The sequence below is a fragment of the Pelodiscus sinensis genome, chromosome 3 (assembly GCF_052426305.1).
Source record: "Pelodiscus sinensis isolate ZL-2025 chromosome 3, ASM5242630v1, whole genome shotgun sequence".
Lineage (NCBI taxonomy): Eukaryota > Metazoa > Chordata > Testudines > Trionychidae > Pelodiscus > Pelodiscus sinensis.
Window position 1 is genome coordinate 128,163,401 of NC_143054.1, and position 19,698 is coordinate 128,183,098.

Genomic DNA, 19,698 nt, shown 5'->3' on the forward strand with positions numbered 1-19,698 from the left:
GGCTGCAGACAGGAACCAGAGACATGCAAGGCATGCCCCAGATTGTCCACCAGGGCTTCTTCCTGGAGGCCATTATTTTCGAAAAAATGGCCTCCCTGCGTCCCCACACACTTTCCGTCGAAAAAGGCGTTCTTCCTCGTGCAATGAGGTTTACCGCCGTCGAAAGAAAAGCCGCGTTCTTTCGATTTAATTTCGAAAGAACGCGGCTGCAGTCTAGACGCAGGTGAAATTTTTTCGAAAAAAGGCTACTTTTTTCGAAAAAAACCCTGAGTCTGGACACAGCCTAAGTGAGCAGTTTCCTACACTGCCATTCCCTCAGGCTGTGTCCAGACTCCATGCCTCCGTCGACGGAGGCATGTAGATTAGCCAGCTCGGAAGAGGGAAATGAAGCCGCGATTAAAATAATCGCGGCTTCATTTAAATTTAAATGGCTGCCCGGATCTGCCGATCAGCTGTTTGTCGGCAGATCGGGAGAGTCTGGACGCGATGCCCCGACAAAGAAGCCTTTCTTCATCGACACAGGTAAGCCTGGTTTCACGAGGCTTACCTGTGTCGATGAAGAAAGGCTTCTTTGTCGGGGCATCGCGTCCAGACTCTCCCGATCTGCCGACAAACAGCTGATCGGCAGATCGGGGCAGCCATTTAAATTTAAATGAAGCCGCGATTATTTTAATCGCGGCTTCATTTCCCTCTTCCGAGCTGGCTAATCTACATGCCTCCGTCGACGGAGGCATGGAGTCTGGACACAGCCTCAGTCAGGGGCAGGGGAGCAGCAACACATGGAGCCGCTTCCTTCCTGCACAAGCCGGATCTGGCCCAGGAGGCTCATCCCACACACAGAGGAGGGGGGCCGCAGCTAAAATATCTGCTGCAGGAGGGGGGAAAAAGAGTCCCAAGCCCACAGCAAACCTGCAAAATGGTTGCAAGCAACTAGTGGGCTGCAGGCCACACATTGAGAATCACTGCTCCACTATATTCTATTTCCCATTTGGGTCTGTTTTTCTTAAAACAAAATGGAAGAAAACTCTTTTTTCTTTTTCAACAAGAAAAAAAGATTAGAACCATAGTATTTGGAGGAGGACTCAGAGGCAAGTATTATAACTGTAGCTATTTTAATTTTTTTAAACTGACTATAAATCAGGTTGGTGTTACTTTAATGAGTAACTGATATTATATAAATCAGAAATTGTGTCTTTTGAGGCGCCTAGAGTTATTTCTTGGAAGTGGGGATGAATGAAGTACAGAATAGATCATTCACACCCGTGTGAAATGTAAGATAACGACTAAATCTATGCAAACACACTATGTTATTACACCACTAAAATTGAGTGTAGTTATCTATAATATTTATTTTTATATAGTGCATAATATTTTTTTCATAATTTATCATGAGAGATCTAGTAAAAACAGATTATTCAACAGTCTCAAGGGATACCTGAACCTTCCTACAACAAGGGTAAATAACCATCAGGCTTTCAAGTCTGTCCTTAAAGTAGTGAAATGCTGAACATGCCCTTCAAAATCTCCTTGATAAGCTCTTTGAACAGAGCCATCTGGCCATGCTAAACTGAGGTGCTCAACAGCTCCAGTTCTGAAGATGATGAGTTCTACAGAACAAACATCAGCAACGCTCAGGGAGAAAGGGATCATATCCAGTCTTCCTATAAAAGAGTCCCTGTTAACTGGGATTCAACTAAGGTTAGGCTGCATTGGTCCTGAAATAAGAATTCATGCATAAATGACAAGGAACAATGCAATAGACCCTCTTTCTTTGACCAAGGTAATCTTAGCCCTGAGATCACTTCTAAATAATATTACTACTATTAATACACCTACATTTTATAAAGTTTTATAAAATATATCTGATAGCACATGACTTAGGTAATCAATTTAGGAAAAGTTTCAAGTTAAAATATCTATTTATCCTGGAAAATAGTTAGGAGATGGGGAAGTTAGGAGTTTAGTCCTTTACCTCTGAAAATCCTGGTGAATTTGGAAGGTGTTTTGTTTCATAAAGGTCCAGAAACTGAATAACACCTTTCTTTGTCAAAGTTTTGTTTTCATTCTCAAACATCCTTTTGTAAATGCACATATGCCATGATGGGTGAAACAGCCAGCAATCTGTTACAAAGAGAACATCTTTAACTGGTGTGTCAGATGACAGTGACATCAGTATGTAATCTGTCTAGCAATATATTTTAAAGAAGTGTATCAAATTAAAGCGTAAAATATCCAAGATATAATGACATGATTATTAGCTATTACAAAACACGATTTAGAAAGATGTTATACTATCTGACGTATAAAATGTGCTTTTCTCTAAAAACAATATAAACATTTATTAACATGGCTTGAATACTTGTTTCCTTTTCCCCTTGAAACCACTCCCTCTGTAATTCAAAAGAACAGCTGTCTACTGTATTTACTTGTAAAACTATCAATCTACTTTCTATTTAATAGATTACAATTTAACTTATTACTCATCTTTTATTTCAGTTAGATCTTTTTTCTAGTCTTAGATTCCCTGTGTTGTCTCTAGCATCCAGTTCCTTCCTCCCCAGTATGTGAGCCATGGAAAAATGAACTTTAAACTGGCTTCAGTGAGTCATATTCCTGGCTCCCTGGACCATGGCTGCAGCATTGTTTTCCAGGCATTCTGCCGGCCACCTTATTCTCTTTCTACCACTGCTATCTCACTGTCTTACACAAAAGCAAACCCAGTGGAAATGGGTAGAGAGCCCTGCAAGTCTATGGGTATCCGCATCCACAAATGTGGATGCGGATACCCACAGCTCATTTTTGAAAATACAGATGTGGATGCAAATACAACATTCTGTATCTGAGCAAGGCTCTGGAAATGGGCCCATTTGTGAGGTGGGAAGAATGAGAATTAAAGGAATTTCATGGTTACAGAATAATAATTTTGCTGCAGGTTACTAATCAAAATAGCACTGTCAGCACTAAAATCAACAGCACCGATAGGTCATGTCTCACTTCAGACTGTAGCAGGGAGAGTTGGGCCATTTTAAGAGGAATGATGATGACCCAAGCCTCGAATGCTTAAGTAGCCCTTCTTGGGTCTTAATGCAAGTTTTTGTTCCAAAGAGCTCTCAATCTTTGGAACCTTGTGAAGGTCCTAGTGAAGGTGCCATCTCTTCTCCTGATGCAATCTAGGAGTCTTTGTATCCTCGTCATGGAAAACATTCTCTGGAGCACTTCTTGTTGGTATATACATACTGAGGTTTACCAACTTCTGTATGGCCTAGCTTGGGGGCTGGGCACAATGACTGTACAATAAAGTAGTCCTCAAACACACCTCCTGTTATTTGTATCTTCATTCTGAATGACTTGCACATGCTACATTTCTCTCACTTATCGCTCTCCTGAGAATGAGGCATCTGATATAAGCACTCACTTACTCATGGGTATAACAGCCTTGGGGGAAGAACAATACTTGAAGGCCAGGGACTTCTGCATTTCAAAGCTTATGCTGGATATTTCAGGCTTTGATTAAAATATCAAAGAAAAGTCCCATCCAGAATGAAAGAATAATTAAAACTAGTAAGTTATCTACTAACAGTACTCTATTCATACTAATATTTACAAAACAGTAAATGATAAATGTGTGTGTGAGAGAAAGGACCATTGGCACAAGACACACAGCGAGCTCCAACTCTTGGCCACAGGCAATGTAGTCTGATAGCATGTATAATTCTGTGGGCAAGTTAATGACAAAGATAAAAGAACTGTCATTTGATTAATAAAAATCTGTAAGATCATCATTGCAATGGTGTCATCCGGTGTATCATGGCAGGGAAGATTTACTATTCTCCCAGATCCAGGTCCTCCAAATAGTGCAAATTTTGCTAGTACAATGTCGTCAGAAAAGAGTAGAATTTCGTAGAATACTAGGACTGGAAGGGACCTCGTGAGGTCATCAAGACCAGTCCCCTGTCCTTATGGCAGGACCCGGTACTGTCTAGACCATCCCTGATAGACATTTATCTAATCTGCTCTTAAATATCTCCAGAGATTGTGGAATCTCCATCTCCCTATGCAACTTATTCCAATGTTTAACACCGTGAGAGTTAGGAAGTTTTTCCTAATGCCCTTTTAAAAGCCCCTTTTCCACACAAATATAATGGTATCAAACACAACAAACTCAGAATAATGAGGTAGCTATATTCAAGAACAATTTTAAAACTTTTTTTCAATATTATACTTTAGCAAAACCATGTCAAGAATGCATCCATCACAACTCTAAATTGTGTCTCAACCGACAGTACTGAGTTATTGGTTAATGCTCATAAAATGATAACTGATTAATTCAAACAGAATCAGCTTTTAACTCAACACAAGGTGCCAGAAAGAATGATGTGCATATGCATCCTGCCAATCATAACAGCAAGCCCCACTAATTGCTCAGTTTATTTAACATTACTTATACAACTTGGACACATGAACCAACATATCTGCAGAACTGAATCAAAATGTGTCATAACACTCAAGGTGAGCCTTTACAGGCCTGTTCAACAAGCTAGCTAAAGTAGTTAGGGGAGGGCTAAATGAATGTCAAAAGGAAAGGGTCAAAAGAGAGACAATATGAGCAATCAGCAGGTATAAAATCAAGAGCGGAGAACAAAATTAAAACCAATGGACACACTAGGGGAGGGTGTCTCCCAGTCAATTGTAATCAGCACTTAGCAGGCTCCCTGCTTGCCTCAGCCCCACGCTGCCAGGTCATTTCCAGGAGTAGCCAGCATGAATCCCCTACCCCATGTGTGATGGGGGGTGGGAGGCCAGGAGTCTTGGTGCACTGCTCCTGCCTGCAAGCATTGCTTCCTCCCGAAGGTCCCATTGGCCGGGAATGGAAAACTGTGGCCAATGGGAGCTGTCGGGGCAGTGCCAACAGAAGGGGTCACAAATCACATGCTGCCCAAAGGACAGGAGTGCAGGTCTACCACTTCCAGGAGCCAACATCCCACATCAGCAGCTCCACCTGGCTATGCTAGCAGGGCTAGGGATGATAAAGCTACATGGCTGGGAGGAGCTGCTGCCACAGGGCACTGGTTCCTGAGAGTAGAGTCCTATGGATCAGCGGATACCAATGTCTATCTTCAGGCAGACATTTATATCCACAAAGGGCTCTAACATGGGGCCAGAGCGAGGACCAGGGCAAGCAAGGAGCCTGCCTCAGCCTCGCTGCGCCATCAACCAGGAGCCACCAACAGTAAATGTCACCCTATGGAAGCCTGCACCACAAGCCCCAGCTCCCTCCCAGAGCCAGCATCCCCTCTTATACCTCTGGCCTCCTCTCAGAGCCAGTACCCCCCTACACCACTCACTTCCTCCCAGAGCCATCATCCCAAACTCCTGTCCTGAGCCAGTACCCTGTACCCCAAGTCCTAGTTCGGAGCCTTCTCCCAGAGCCAGCATCCAAACCCCCTCCCCCAACTCTGACTCCCCTCCCAGAGTCAACACACATACTTCCTTCTGAACCCCCATACCCACTCCTGAACCCCAACTCCTTGCCCCAGCCCAGTAAAAGTGAGTAAGATGGGGGACAGCAAGCAACGGAGGAGAGTGGGATGTTGAGTGATTGTAGCTTTGGGAGAAGGAACATGGCCTTGGGAAAGGGACAGGATAGATCCTGTGTTGTCCTTAAATTCTGAAAGTGAACTTGGGCATAAAATCATTGGGGGACCACTGCTGTAAATAGTTCTCTGAAAACATCTACTCAATGTGCAATGGCAATCAAAAAAGCTAATACAGGTAGAATGTTAGGAACCAGTAAAAAAAAGAAAGTGATAAACAGAAAATACCACCATGGATTTACGTAATGGCATGCCCACACTTTGAATTTCATATGCAGTTCTGGTTGCCCATTCTCAAAAAAGATATATCAGAACTGGAAACAATAAAAAGAAGAGCAACTTAAATTATTCACAGAGAGGTAGCTGTGTTAGTCTGATCTTGGTAAAACAAAAAAGCAGTCATGTAGCATTTTAAAGACTAACAAAATAGTTTATTAGGTGGGTTTAATAGCTTTCATGGGGCAGACCCACTTCTTCAGGTATGAAATTGCTTCTATATGAGGAGAGATTAAAAAGACTGGGACTTCATTTTGGAAAAGAGACAACTAAGGGGGATACAATTGAGAGAGACCTATACAAATATGAAGGCTGTGTCTACACTGGCAAGATTTTGCGCAAAATCTTGCCACCTGTCTACATTGGCCACGAGTATTTGCACAAGAACACTGACGTTGTAATGTACAAAATCAGTGCTTCTTGCGCAAATACTCGGATGCTCCCGCTCAGGGATAAGCCCTCTTGCACAAGTATTCTTGCACAAGAGGCCAGTGTAGACAGCAACGTTAATTTCTTGCACAAGAAAGCCCAATGGCTAAAATGGCCATCAGAGCTTTCTTGCGCAAGAGAGTGTCTACACTGGCATGGATGCTTTTGCGCAAAAGCACATATTTTGCGCAAAAGCACATCCCAGTGTAGACGCTATCTTGTGCAAATACTTTTAACGGAAAAGTTTTTCCGTTAAAAGTATTTGCGCAAAATCATGCCAGTGTAGACGCAGCCGAATTGTATCAAGGAAGTCAATAAGTAAGTGTTATTTACTCATTCACATAACACAAAGACTTGAGATCCTGAATGAAATTAAGAGGAAGCAGGTTTAAAACAAAAGAAAGTACTTTAGGTACCACAGGACTACTCCTTTTCAAAAGAAAGTACTTATTCCCACAACACAGTCAATCTGTGGAATTCATTGGCCGGGGATGATTGTAGCATGACCCTCACAACAATAGGCTAGGGTATATCTACACTAGCTCGTTAGCTCGAGCTAGGTAGGGTAATTAGGGCAAGTGGAGTTGCAAATGAAGCCCGGGATTTAAATATCCCGGGCTTCATTTGCAAGTTCCCGGGCGCCACCATTTTAAAATCCCCCTTAGTCCGAACTCCATGCCCGCGGCTACATGCAGCACAGAGTAGGTAGTTCAAATTAAAGATCCTAATTCAAACTACCGTTACTCCTCGTGGAATGAGGAGTAACGGTAGTTCGAATTAGGATCTTTAATTCGAACTACCTACTCTGTGCCGCGTGTAGCCACGGGCACGGAGTTCGGACTAAGGGGGATTTAAAAATGGCGGCGCCCGGGAACATGTAAGTGAAGCCCAGGATATTTAAATTCCGGACTTCATTTGCAACTCCGCTTGTTCTAATTACCCTACCTAGCTCGAACTAACGAGCTAGTGTAGACATACCCCTACTGTCTCACACTTCCATGATAGATAAGTTAACTGCATAACCTGCAGTGGAAACGCAAAGAACTGCTTGAAGAATTTTGTCATCACATGAAATAATAAAGCTATCACCCACACTGTTCAGTGGTGTTTCTTCATTAAAAATTTTATACTAAAATGACCTAGCATCAATGCTCTAGAGATAGTTGCAACTAAATTCCAGATTTTTGCACAAGACTCTCTCCAAGATTTCCACAAGATTCTGGTTTTGTGCCTTTTGCTAGGGATCAGAATCACTCTCAGAGATGTGTTCCTATCACTCAAAACATTAAAAACCCCTGCACTGCCAGGTATCCTCAGCCTTTTATGATGTGTCACTAGTGGAAGATTAGCAAGAAAAAATAAATTATCTTACTGGAAAGCATCTTATTCAGCCTCCAAAGACTGTCTCCTGACTCTGAAGGTATTTGGAATGGCGGCGACAGTAATAAATGCATTGAAGACATTCATAACGTGCATTTACCATATGAAATCCAACATTACAACATTTACAGAGATACATTGCTGGATGCTTTCTACAAAACAAAGAAAATTTGCCACCAATACAGGATGCATTTATACTTGCTATCAAAAAGACAAATTAGCAAGGCTCTGAGATGATAAACTACATTCAAAGCAAGTCTCCCCTACCAGGAATTGACAGAACAGACTGATCACACTAGCTATTTATGAAATACCATGTACTCTCAAAGCAATCCTTCAGCTAATCAAATGCTCATCTCCAAAAACCATATGTTTGCCACTTTGCAACAGCGTGTGCTAACAAAGGTGTATGAATTTGGCACAAACAATATCAGTGTGACAACATATCTACCAGTGGGGCCCAAGATGGATACCACAGATGATGACTTTGATGAATAGCCCTAGGTGTCAAAGCTAACTTCCTTAAGATTACCAAAGATCTGTGTATTTTTCGTGTACACAATGCATACTTCTGTTGAAATACAATTTAAAAGGTTGTTTTTTAAATATTTTTGTGAATATAAATTTACGTAATTGTTCTAGATTTGTCATGTTTGATGCTTCGTATTCATGGGAGAAATTTCACAACTCAGTCCACTGTTGACAACATAGTTGTAGCAAAATTTCCAACACAAGAGGACCTAAAGCAGGAAGCAAGTCCACCTGCCAAAATGCAGAGTGTGACATCACTGAAATTGTAATTCTGTACATTTTTACAAATCAAGTGATGCCTTCCTTACCTATCACTAACTTGGGATGTTAAGAAGCAGGAAATTTGCTAATCATGTAGTCGATAGAATTTTTATTGACCACTTGATTAGTTGATAAGGGAAGGCAGTTAAAGCGCTCAGTCCTGGCTCACACTGGGTCCAAGAGCTACCCCTTCCCACCCTCCCCTTCCCCCCGCAGCTCAAGGGAACGCAGTCCAGCTCAATCCCAGCTCATGCTCCTACAACATCAAAATACAGAGCCACAGCAGGGTTTGGTCCCGGACCCAATGTGAGCTGGGGACTGAGCCAAGCTGCCTGCCCACCCAGCTCCTTTACTACATTTACTACATTTTAAATGCAGAGACACAGCAGGGTTTGGTCCCGAACCCAGCGCGAGCCAGGCAAGTCCTGCTACATTTTAAATGCAGAGCTGCAACAGGGGTAGGTTCCCCACTGCGACTCTGCATTTAAATGCGTATAGTTGATAGCATTACCCGATAAGCTTTTGCTTATTGGTTAATCAACTATACTATTAAATCATTATTAGGAACTTGAGATAAGAAGGAACTGAAAGAGGGGTGATTGCACCCTTTATATCCTCAACTGGAGGCACCAGGAAGCTCACAAAAACTCTGATTCAAGTGCACTGCACACTCATACACAGCTAAGTGAGACAAATATTCATAGAAGAATTAGGGGTTCTTGCCACAAAATCAGATTCCATCTTATTTCGGAGCACACTGGGTCTTAACACAGTATAGTTGGTGGATCGACTATATATCTAGCTAATTGGTGGATAGTCTATATATTTAGTTATCTCGTCTATATATCTAGCTGTTTCAAGTGAATGGTAAGGAAATAACATTACCATACAAATGATAGTGTAGATAAAGCCACACACTGATACTTAACCATTAGATTAAAATAATGTCTGAAAACAATTACCTTACCTTTTTCTGATACAGCATATTCATACAAACTGTTTAACTTTGGTAAGACTGGCTTTATAACATGAATCTGAAATTCAAAGCAAATTTTAATGTAATTAATTTAACTGAACACTCAAACCAAGAAGTTGGTAAATTGGTATCATAGCTGTATTTACGGATTAGAATTTGTTCTCAATTACACTAGTAAAAAACTGGAATAACTTTATTTAAATTAAGAGTTACTCTGAATCAGTACCTTTTGTGATTAATCCTAGAATCTGGTGCACGGTACTTAATATTAGTTCATAGGTTTATTATTCAACTGACTTCGCTGTCATGCTGTTCTGTCATAACAAATATTATACTTACCTATTAGCAATTGACATTTTCATTCATGATTGAAAATAACTTGTAGATTTTCAATTCAACAAAACTCCACAATACGTTTACTAAAATTTTAAGTTTTAGTTAGCAATAACATTGCAGGAGTTATTTCTCTCAGCAAAGGGCCTATTGATGCATTTTAAACAGTGAAGATGTGCACATTTTTTACTACAGGTGATGGGTATAACCATACTAAATTCACAGCCATGAAAAACACGTCACAGGCTGTGAAATCAGAAATCTAGCTGAACCCCATGAAATCTAGCTACTGGAGGCGTGGGGATGGGCAAATCTGGGGTTATCCCAGTTGGGGTCAACTACCATTCACCTGACTCCAGCTGCTAGCTCACCAGGCAGAGAAAGAACAATTTCCTCTTCCCCTGCACTGCTGCCAGCTCTGAACTTCCCATCAGGACAGGGGAGATCAGATTTACCTCCATCAATCTCTCCTGGCTACAGGAAGCTCTGTAGCTGCTGCTTTCACAGCCCAGCTTAAAGTCAGCACAGAAGTGAGAATGGCCGTCCTATGACTTTCTTCATCAGCTCTGAGACACTCCACAAACCTCTTTTTGGGTCAGGACCCCCAGGGTTAAACCATGAAATTTTAGATACAGAACATCTCAAAACATGACATTAACCAGTTTTAAAATCCTCTGTCCATGAAATTGATCAAAATGAACCTGAATTTGGTAGGGTCCTAATAAGGAAGTTTACAGACCACACACTAAAGTAAAAGGAGTAGTGAAATGGTACTGTGCCAGGATGACCACACCTCACAGCAGCTGCTGGGCATGTTTCCTTTAGAGGATCTGCTTAAAAAGGAAGCTTTGGCAGACAGCAGGGGGAAGAGTGAAGGAGAGACTGGCTGCAAGAAGGCAAACAGACAGTGGAAACTGAAGCAGAGCAATTATGGGGAAGACAGAGTCTGTGAGTAAGTCATGACCAGAAGACCAAAGGTCTGATCTTACCCCACCTTCTCCCTGATCAGAGGAAACAACTGGACTCTATGGGTGTATCTAGACTATATGGAACAGTTGAAAGAGAATATGCAAATTTCGTGGGAATTTTCATATCTTCTTCTGATCACACTTTCGAACGTGAAAGTAATTAAGATGCAACATTTCTGGTGAACCGCCCCCTTCGTCGAAAAGCTGCTTTTCCTCAAAAAAGGAGTCTTATGAGGCTTTTTGACAAGGAGGGGTTCGCCGAAAAAGCTGCATCTTAATTACTTTAGCTTTCGAAAGCTCTGCTTTCGAAAGTGCGATCAGAAGATATGCAAATTCGCACAGAAATTGCATATCTTCTTTGGACCGTTCCCTGTAGTCTAGATGAGCTCCATGAGTGAGCTAGAAAGACTACAGGAAACAGTCGAAAGAAGATATGCAAATTCCATGCAAATTTGCATATCTTTTTCCGATTGCACTGATAGGCCTGATTTACATAGACTTGGTGAAAAAAACTCCTGCATTGCTGAGACCGTACAAGAAGTCTGGTGCCATAGCAAAACATGGAAGGTAGGAGTGATCCAGCAGAATCTGATCTCAAGCAACAGCCAGAAGGGACTGAGCCTTTCCCCCTTTGAACTCTGAGCCAGGATCCATTGAAGAGGGAGGACCACACCTGAGATTCCAGAGGACTCAGGACCTGAAGAAAGGAGTCGACAAAATTATACCCTGACCATAAGATTGCCCAGACCACAAGATTGCCCAGAAGAGCTATCCCAAACGGCAACAGACTGTCTGGCTGTTGCCCGTCCACTAGGCCTGCCAGCCCCAGAGTGAAGCTCACTATAGCATGGAAAAATAAATCCTTGGAACAAGCTGACACAGGAGCTGGAGCTGGAAGGGGAAGGCTGGAGATTAGCAGGTAAAATAATTAGACAACATAGTGTGGAAAGGGAAGTCTTCAAATCACAAAATGAATGACAAAATACTACCCCACTTTGAAATGATGTAGAGCTAAAGTCAATAGGAGTTTTTTTCACCAAGTCTAATGTGAATCAGGCCTATAGTGATTTTCATCCAAGGACATTTTAATTGTTTTAAGTGGCTTATTAAGTCTTACTTTATAGTTGGAAACTGAATGAAATAACAAAATCTGACTATCATCGTCAGCTAAATGACTCACTCAAAGTCTTCAAGCAAACAGAAATCAAGCAAATGCAATCCCCTGCCCTACTCACTAGATTTATTGTTGTCTCAAAGACATTATGAGGTTTTTAACTTGAAAATAATTCAACCTAACATAAAAGCTGTATGTTAAATGTTTTGCATATGGAAGCCAAAAAGTCTAAGGCAAAAGGTTATAAAAAGTTGTAACCGGATACTTAAATATGCCTGTTAAAGCAAGATTACTAGTTTGTGATATCTAAACAAAATGTGAGATTGACAAAACTGTTTATCATGTGCATACCGTAATCAAAAATACTCCACATTATAAACAAACTGTGAGTTGTACAAACCTTAAAGTACAGTTACCTGATTTCCTTCCAGAGCCTCCATTATTAAAATGTAATTTTCCCAAAATTGCAAAAGTTTGTCATTCTTCTCCACAGACCACCAGAAGAGACTTGGTTCTAATTGAAAAAATTAAATTGTTTAAATTACAAAGACATTTCTGCTCCTATCCTTCAAGCTAAAAGTTATACATTGCTCTCTCCAATATGAGTTACGATCATCAAGAAGTAATGCCACAGAACATGATCTTACAGTCTTTTCACATGCACAACCCCTTCTAATGTCAACACTTTTCCTCCACGAGGGCTGACAAAAAAATCAAATTCTAAAATCTAGTGAATTTTAACAGTAATTTCCTATGTAACTCAAATGAAAATATATTAACGTGCATATTTTTTTGATATGCGCATTTAAAATTAGATAGAAAAACATGATAGTAGTCAATTTTCAGTATTTGCTGTCCTTTCAGATCTCATATGTTTATCCAATAATAGGTGTAACTCATATTTTGCTACCTGCCATATAAATGGTGAACTAACATGGCAGTGGCATTGCTCAGAATCTGCTAGCAACAGCACAAGTAGTGATTGTTTTATGACTTAGTAGGGATGCTGGTTTGCAGATTTTTTTTTTTTTTTTGTAATTAACCTCTTGCACTTGCTTAAGTAACTTGCCCACAATTACACAAGAAGTCCAAGAAGAAAACAGAACCGCGTTACTCATGCAACAATCTTGAAAGTTTCATATATTCTGAGACATTTGATATCTGAAACTGTTAAGGAAGAATCTCCCTCCTACTTCTTAAGCACCACTTGCTAAATTATGCCTGTGAATGGGTGAGGTATGAACAAGGACAGCAACAATTACCCAGGCCATTTCAAGCCAGCCCTCAATGAACGGCCAGGCTTATAAGCCCTGGGGAGCAGAAGGGGGACCGGCTGGTACAAATACCAACTCTAGCAGCCATTCAGCATGTTTTCAAGATGCAGTGTTCCCAGTGCTCCCCCAGACTTGTGAGTTCAGTTTTCCATAATAGTCCACAAGACTGGCTAGTCAGCAGTTTGAGCAGCATACAAAGTATTCTGCAAGATAATCATCTGAGAGGCTACAAAGTGGGCCAATATTTGCACTGCATCTTTTCCCACTGTCTGCCTCCATCTTTACTTAAGCTTCAAGCAGTGGTTAGAATGATGCTTTCTTTGACTATTTAGGCAAGGCCCAGCTTGCCTATGTTGATTTTTACCAAGTCTGATATGAGGTTGTAACATGGTAGACTCCATAAACAATTCTGTTTCCATACTTTACAATTAACACACGCTTCTGAGACTCGTAACTGCAGAGTATTTCAACTCAGATAATAAGTAGTTGAACCTAATACCAATGGTATATGCAGACCCTAACACCATTTTAAGTATGCTATTTAGCCAAGTTTGCTTATTTTGAGAGCCCTGCACAGATACAGTTGTATCCATAGCTGCATCTACAAAAATGAGCCATAGATATCAGCATCTACTAGGGTTGCCAGGTGTCCGGTTTTGAACCAGACAGTCCAGTATTTGAGCTTTCTGTTTGGGAAACGAATTGAGAAAATATAAATGAGAAAATATAAATGTCGGTACTTTCTAAATAAGAGGCAATGTAGATTGTGATGTAATGTCAAGTGTGTTTGGTACTTTTTGTTGAAACCATCTGGCGATCCTAGCATCTACATCCATGGATGCAGATACCCGTGGATATCGGCAGATTTGCAAGGAACTACCTATCTTCCAATGCTCAACACAAGAGGACAGAAATACACTTATCTCCCTGACACCACCAATTCTGCAGGATGTACCCAAGCACTAGCAAAACGGGGCTGTGCACTTTTTCCCACGATGCAGTAATGCACATAGCCGGCCTACTCATGCCTGCTGTCCTGCAAGGGAGGCTGCTCTGTGGATGTGCTGGTTAGCTAAGCCAGTCGGGTTAGGCTCTCACCCGACTGACAGGTCCCGGCTATGTACCGTTTCCAATGTCCTGAGGGCAGGCACAGTCCACGCGCAGCTGATCGGACACTTCCACCGCTCGCTTCAGCAGGTAGCGGGCTCGTTTCCGGCACAGACAGTCCCCGTCGGTGAGCCCCTCCTGCACCGCTCGCCAGAAGCCCCCGCAGAGCCGGGCGTCCAGAGCCGGGCGCTCCCCGCGACCCTCCCCCTCCAGAGCGGGGAAGAGCAGGTCCGCGAGGGCGGTCAGGGCGAGCAGAGTCCGGCTCACCCGCTGGGGGGCGGCCCCGCGCCCCGACAACAGCCCCTCCCAGAGCCGCCCCAGGGCGGTGCAGTGACTGCCCAGCGCGGGCAGCAGCCGCCCGGCCACCAGCGCCGCCGCCGCCTCCTCCGCGGCGTCTTCCCCGCCCCCCCGCAGCAGGGCCAAGGCCGCGTCCACCGCCCCCTCCAGCAAGGCCGGCTCCTGCAGCGCGGGGGCCACGGCCACCAGCGCCTCCACCGCCGCCTCGGCGCCCAACCCGGCCCCGGCCGGCTCGGCCCGCAGCGCCGCCAGCGCCTCCCCGGCCAGCCGCGCCGCCAGCGGGGCCCCGCAGAGCCGGGCGCAGTGCCGCAGCGCCCCGCCGGCGGCTCTCAGCAGGCGGCGCCGCTCCGGGTCGGCCGCCCCGCTGCCGCCCCGCAGCACCGGCAGGCAGCGCCCCAGCGCCACCTCCCAGGCCGCCCGCCCCAGCGCCTCCCCCCCGGCCCCGCCGGCCTCCAGCCGCTGCAGCAGGAAGCGGAGGGTCTCCAGCCGCTCCGCCGAGAGCGGGGCTGCCCCGTCCCCGCCGCACACCGCCCGCAGCAGCGCGCCGGGGTCCCGGTCCCGCGCCAGGCCCAGCAGCGTGTCGGCCAGTACCAGCTCCATGGGCACGGGGGCAGCAACCGGCCGCCCGCGCGGAGGGGAGGGGCGCGCGCGCGACAGAGAGTCGAGCCCACCGAGCGGCCACGCGACTAAACTGTCACCCAGCGACTCGCCCCGCCCCGCCTTCCCAGCAGCCTTTGCGCTCACGTGGGGAGCCCCCCCCCCCCCCGCTGCCTTGGGGTGCGATCCCGGGCTGAGCTTCCTTGTCCCCGCTCAGCCCCGGCTCTGCTAGGGACGGGCGCGGGGATCCTGCCAGCTCTCGTGCATTTTGTCAGGAGTCTTGCAATGGGGGGGGGGGCAGAGCTCTAGCTCCTGGATTCATGCGGTTCTGCAGCGGCCTCGCGTTTTTCTCTTTCTCTAAACTTACTTTTGCAAAGAAAACCTTGAAAACAGAAACCTTGAAGGGTGAAGCACCCGGAGGCCACGTTCCAAAGTCTCAACTTTATTTATTGAGTCTCATGATTTTGAGGGGTCTGACCTGATTTTCGAATGCTTTGGGTTGGCCAACAATACGATTCACGTGGGTGAATCAGTACCACAGGGTAAGATTTACAGGCAGGGAAGCTGCAGACAATGGGTTGTTTTTTCATTGTCTTCTGTTATTTACACCCTTGTAAAAGGGACATTTTCCATTCATTCAAACCTGTCTCTATTGACACAACAGAAAAACGGAGAATTATGTACAAAATATTGTTGGGTTAAGATGCACTTATTTAGCAGATCAGTCTAATAAATATTTTAAGGCAAATTGCTTAGCAAGCAGTGATCAGTTCCAAGGAGGGAAACTCATCAGAATGGCCTCCAGCACTGGACAATACAGCTTCAACCTTTTTTGTTACACAAATTTTTATTTTTATCATCTTTCATGTATGTACATAAATTTAAAATTAAAGTTATATTAAGTCTGATTAAAGAAATATATATGTAAAGAAAGGTTCCAACTAGCAAGTAAAAGGAAAGCCTTGACAATAATAAATGATAAGGTCAGAAAGGAATAAAGGATGAAGGGTGTCTGTTTCAAAGAATACCTAATCAGATAAGGCAAAGAAAGTTTCTAAAAAGAAGGTGTCTGACCTATAAGGTTGCCAGGTGTCCGGTTTTGAACCGGACAGTCCAATAGTATTTGAGCTTTCTGTTCGGGAAACAAACTGAGAAAATACAAATTTCAAAATATAAAATGTCTGGTGTTTCTAAATAAGATGGAATGTAGATTGTGATGAAATGTCAAGTGTGTCTGATATTTTTGTGGCAACCCTACTGACCTATAGGGATGACTGCAGGTGGCTTTAAATAAAACAAAGAGCCAACATTGCCCTTCCCCAACCCACACACCAGTGTTAAAGCATAGGAACCCAGGCTATATCTAGACTACAATTATTTATCGGAAAAAGCTGCACAAATTGCACTCGGCAATTTTTCCGATAGTTTTTTTAGGAAGAGGATTTTCTGAAATTTGGCCCATCTACACTAGGCCAAATTTCAGAAAAACCTCCTTTTTTCAGAAAAGCCCTTCTTCCTCGTGGATGGAGGAAGACAGGGGTTCCAAAAGAGTGTGTCTGCTCTTCTGCAAAAAAAAGGTATCCCAGAAAAACCCTGTAGTGTAGACATAGCTGCTAGTGCAGTGCTGCGCAGCAAGTAGGAAGAGAGGAAAGGCCTTGAGAAGAAAGAAAAGAGGTTGTAGGTCTCATCTGAATTAAGATTGGAAATAAGGTCAGGACCGGATTAAGGGGTGGGCTAGCCGGACAGCTGCCCAGGGAGCCAACCTATGGAGGGCGGGGGCCGTGCGGCACCCCTTAGAGCTGCAATCAGGCACCCTGGGCCTCACGGCACCCCTTAGAGCTGCAATCAGGTGCCATGCACCCGATTGCAGCTGTAAGGTGCGCAGCGCACTGGGAGGTGGGGCCGTGCGTGCACCGTGCAGCCGGGGGTGGAGCTGCGCATGTGTCACGTGCACGTTGTCTGGGATGCAGGAATGGCTCGAGCCAGCCCTGAATAAGGGTGAACTGTCTCACATTGATTTGTAGCTGCAGTCAGTAATTAGCAATAACATTTTTTTGTTAGAGGATATAAAAGGTGAACTCTTAGCCTAAGGTAAACACGTTACCAATACCTGCCTGTTGGAGCCTACCAATATGGGTCTAAATGCCCATGGATTAAGCCTGTCTGAAAGTATCTTGATCAAATACTTACAAGTATATTCAGACAACTTCATAAAGTATCATTTGGCTTTTAGATTTAAATATGGTTAACGGGTATGTTCTTAACTCAGGTTAAAATAGCAGTGAGAACACAGTAATTTAGCTTTTAACTTGGGTTAGCAGCTCAAATTCAACACCAGGCTTTAATATGAGCTGCTGATCCAAGTTGTCTTCACTATGATATTGACCTGAGTAAGGTAACAAGTTATGTGCATGTCTCTTTTTGCACTGTTGACATACCCGTGCTTTCCCTCTCTTTTTTTCTATCCCTCCCTGCTAATCACTCCCTGTCCTGGATTTCTACCTCAGCTCCATCTGAATCTCATTAGTAACAGGAATGGGAGGAAACCAGTCATCAGCCCATCTCACCCTGACAAAACAAAAGCCAGGTATCCAGCAGGAAAATTGGAGGAAAGGCCAGGGAGATCTGCATCCCTTTTTCACAGATGTAAATGACTTGAGGGACTAGTTATGAAAGAATCAGAACTTGTGTCTAGATAGATAGAGGCTGTGGTTAGGAGCTGAAGTGGATGGTACTCAAGAGGAAGGAAAGATTTGGTACCACATTCCCAAGTTGCTCACTTCTTGGTCCTGTTTAGACAATGAAAAATGAAAGTGCTTTTTAAAACCAAGTTAACTAACATGGTTTGACACATTCCTTAACACTTTCATTTTGGTCTACACTACAACCTTAGCTTTGTTTTGTTCAATATAGACAGATTCCATTTTGGAAGACACGTTATCTTTATTTTGTACATCAAAAAGAGGGGCTAGGGAAGGGTAAGTGGAAGGAGGTGAGGGAGGAATGGGGCACGAGCCCCAGATGGGGAGGACTGGGCTGGCTCTGCGGGCTTCTGGGGGTGGAAGCTCTCCTTCAGCCCCCCAATTGCCCCCTCTCCCCAGATGGCAGCCTGCGGCAAATGCAGCCGGTCTGATGGCCAAGTGCTGTGATGTGCCCAGTGTGGGTAGTCCGGGCACTCCAAGCCAGGACTGCTTTGCAAGCGGGGCACCCCTGAGAACTGTCTGTCCGGGGTGGGGGTCGGGACCCTTTAAGCACAGCCCTCGGCTAGCCTGAGACAGCATCTCCACGCTCTAAGTCCTCCTCTGATGCCCTGCCGGCACTGCTTCCGGCCATCCTTAAGCCCGGTTCAGGGTCCACTTAATGTGGACATGCTAGTTCGAATTAGCAAAACGCTAATTCGAACTAGTTTTTTAGTCTGGATCCGTTAGTTCGAATTAGCTTAGTTCGAATTAACTAATTCGAACTAAGTTAGTTCGAATTAACGTTATAGTGTAGCCATACCCTTAGAGAGATGCAGTATCTATGCCAACCAAGAAAAGAGGTCACCAGAACAAGAGCTGCATTGACAGCAGAGAAGAAGTGAGAGGTGGTTGTATTTGTAGCAGGGGTGAATGTCCCGTGGGCTTCACCCCAAGGTCCCTCCGTGCCTCTGTCCACCTTTTCAGCCGCTCCCGTGGTCCTTATTCCCTTTTCCCCTTCCAGCTTTGGCCGCTTTCACCTAATTAGTCCCCGGTGGCGGAGGGGTTCCCAACTGTCGGTCAGCTCCCGGGTTGCACACCCCGCTGTGGCTCTCGCCGGTCGCCGCCGGGCCGTCCCCATCCCGCACCTGCGGCTGGGCTTCCTCCCGGGGTGTCTGGAGCGCCTCCTGTCTTTCTCCGTTGTCCAGGGCCTGCGGGGGTTAAGAGCACAGCCAGCTCCTGCTCTCCCCCAACTTCTCTCTCCTCCCTCCTCCCTTTTGTTGGTCCCGCGTGGCATCCTGACGCGCCCTGGCCGTGAGTCCCAGGGTCCTAAGACCCGCTGGTCCGGGCTCGGGCACTACTGCGCCTGCACCACACCGCCGCGCATGTCTTTCATGCAGCGGCCGTCTCCATGCCCCCACGATGGGCTGCTGCCTCCGGGCCACCTGGAGTGCGAGGGTCGGATCCCCCGTCACAGTACTCTGAAACCCTGCAATATTAAATTAATACTGGTCAGTGAGAAATCATTTCCTGTCTTTATTATGCCATGTCTCTCAGTCATGGCACATTCCCTTTAAGTTTGCATAGGGCTCCCTGAAGGACAGCCTGAAACTCTTTTCCAAACTATATACAGTTACATTTTTTGCAGAACATGTATTTGTTATTGAAATGATTTCTGCCTGTCGGATCCATGTGGTCAGACAATACTACTATGATTGTATTATAATGTGTGACTTTTCTAGTAGTCAGTTATATTAACCCAAACTGGAGAGGGATTATGGGCAAAATTAGATGAATTGGAAGGTTATTATGCATCCATAAAACCTTAATTTCATGCAGGTTCCAAAAATATATAAATATGCTATCAAAGTATAATTATTTAA

The 19,698-nt window shown here is 44.5% G+C and overlaps 1 protein-coding gene across 1 annotated transcript in view; it reads right to left on the bottom strand.

Annotated features, from left to right (window-relative positions):
- Positions 1 to 15,258, bottom strand: part of TARBP1 (tRNA guanosine 2 -O-methyltransferase TARBP1) — a 101,190-nt gene extending 85,932 nt beyond the window's left edge. The window contains exons 1-4 of the mRNA XM_075924760.2: positions 14,261 to 15,258; positions 12,279 to 12,376; positions 9,439 to 9,505; positions 1,973 to 2,121 (exon numbers count right to left, since the gene is read on the bottom strand). Coding sequence (XP_075780875.1) covers positions 1,973 to 2,121; positions 9,439 to 9,505; positions 12,279 to 12,376; positions 14,261 to 15,140 — 1,194 coding nt within the window. The 5' untranslated portion in view covers positions 15,141 to 15,258. The remainder of the gene's footprint in view (positions 1 to 1,972; positions 2,122 to 9,438; positions 9,506 to 12,278; positions 12,377 to 14,260) is intronic.
- Between the last annotated feature and the right edge of the window lie 4,440 nt (positions 15,259 to 19,698).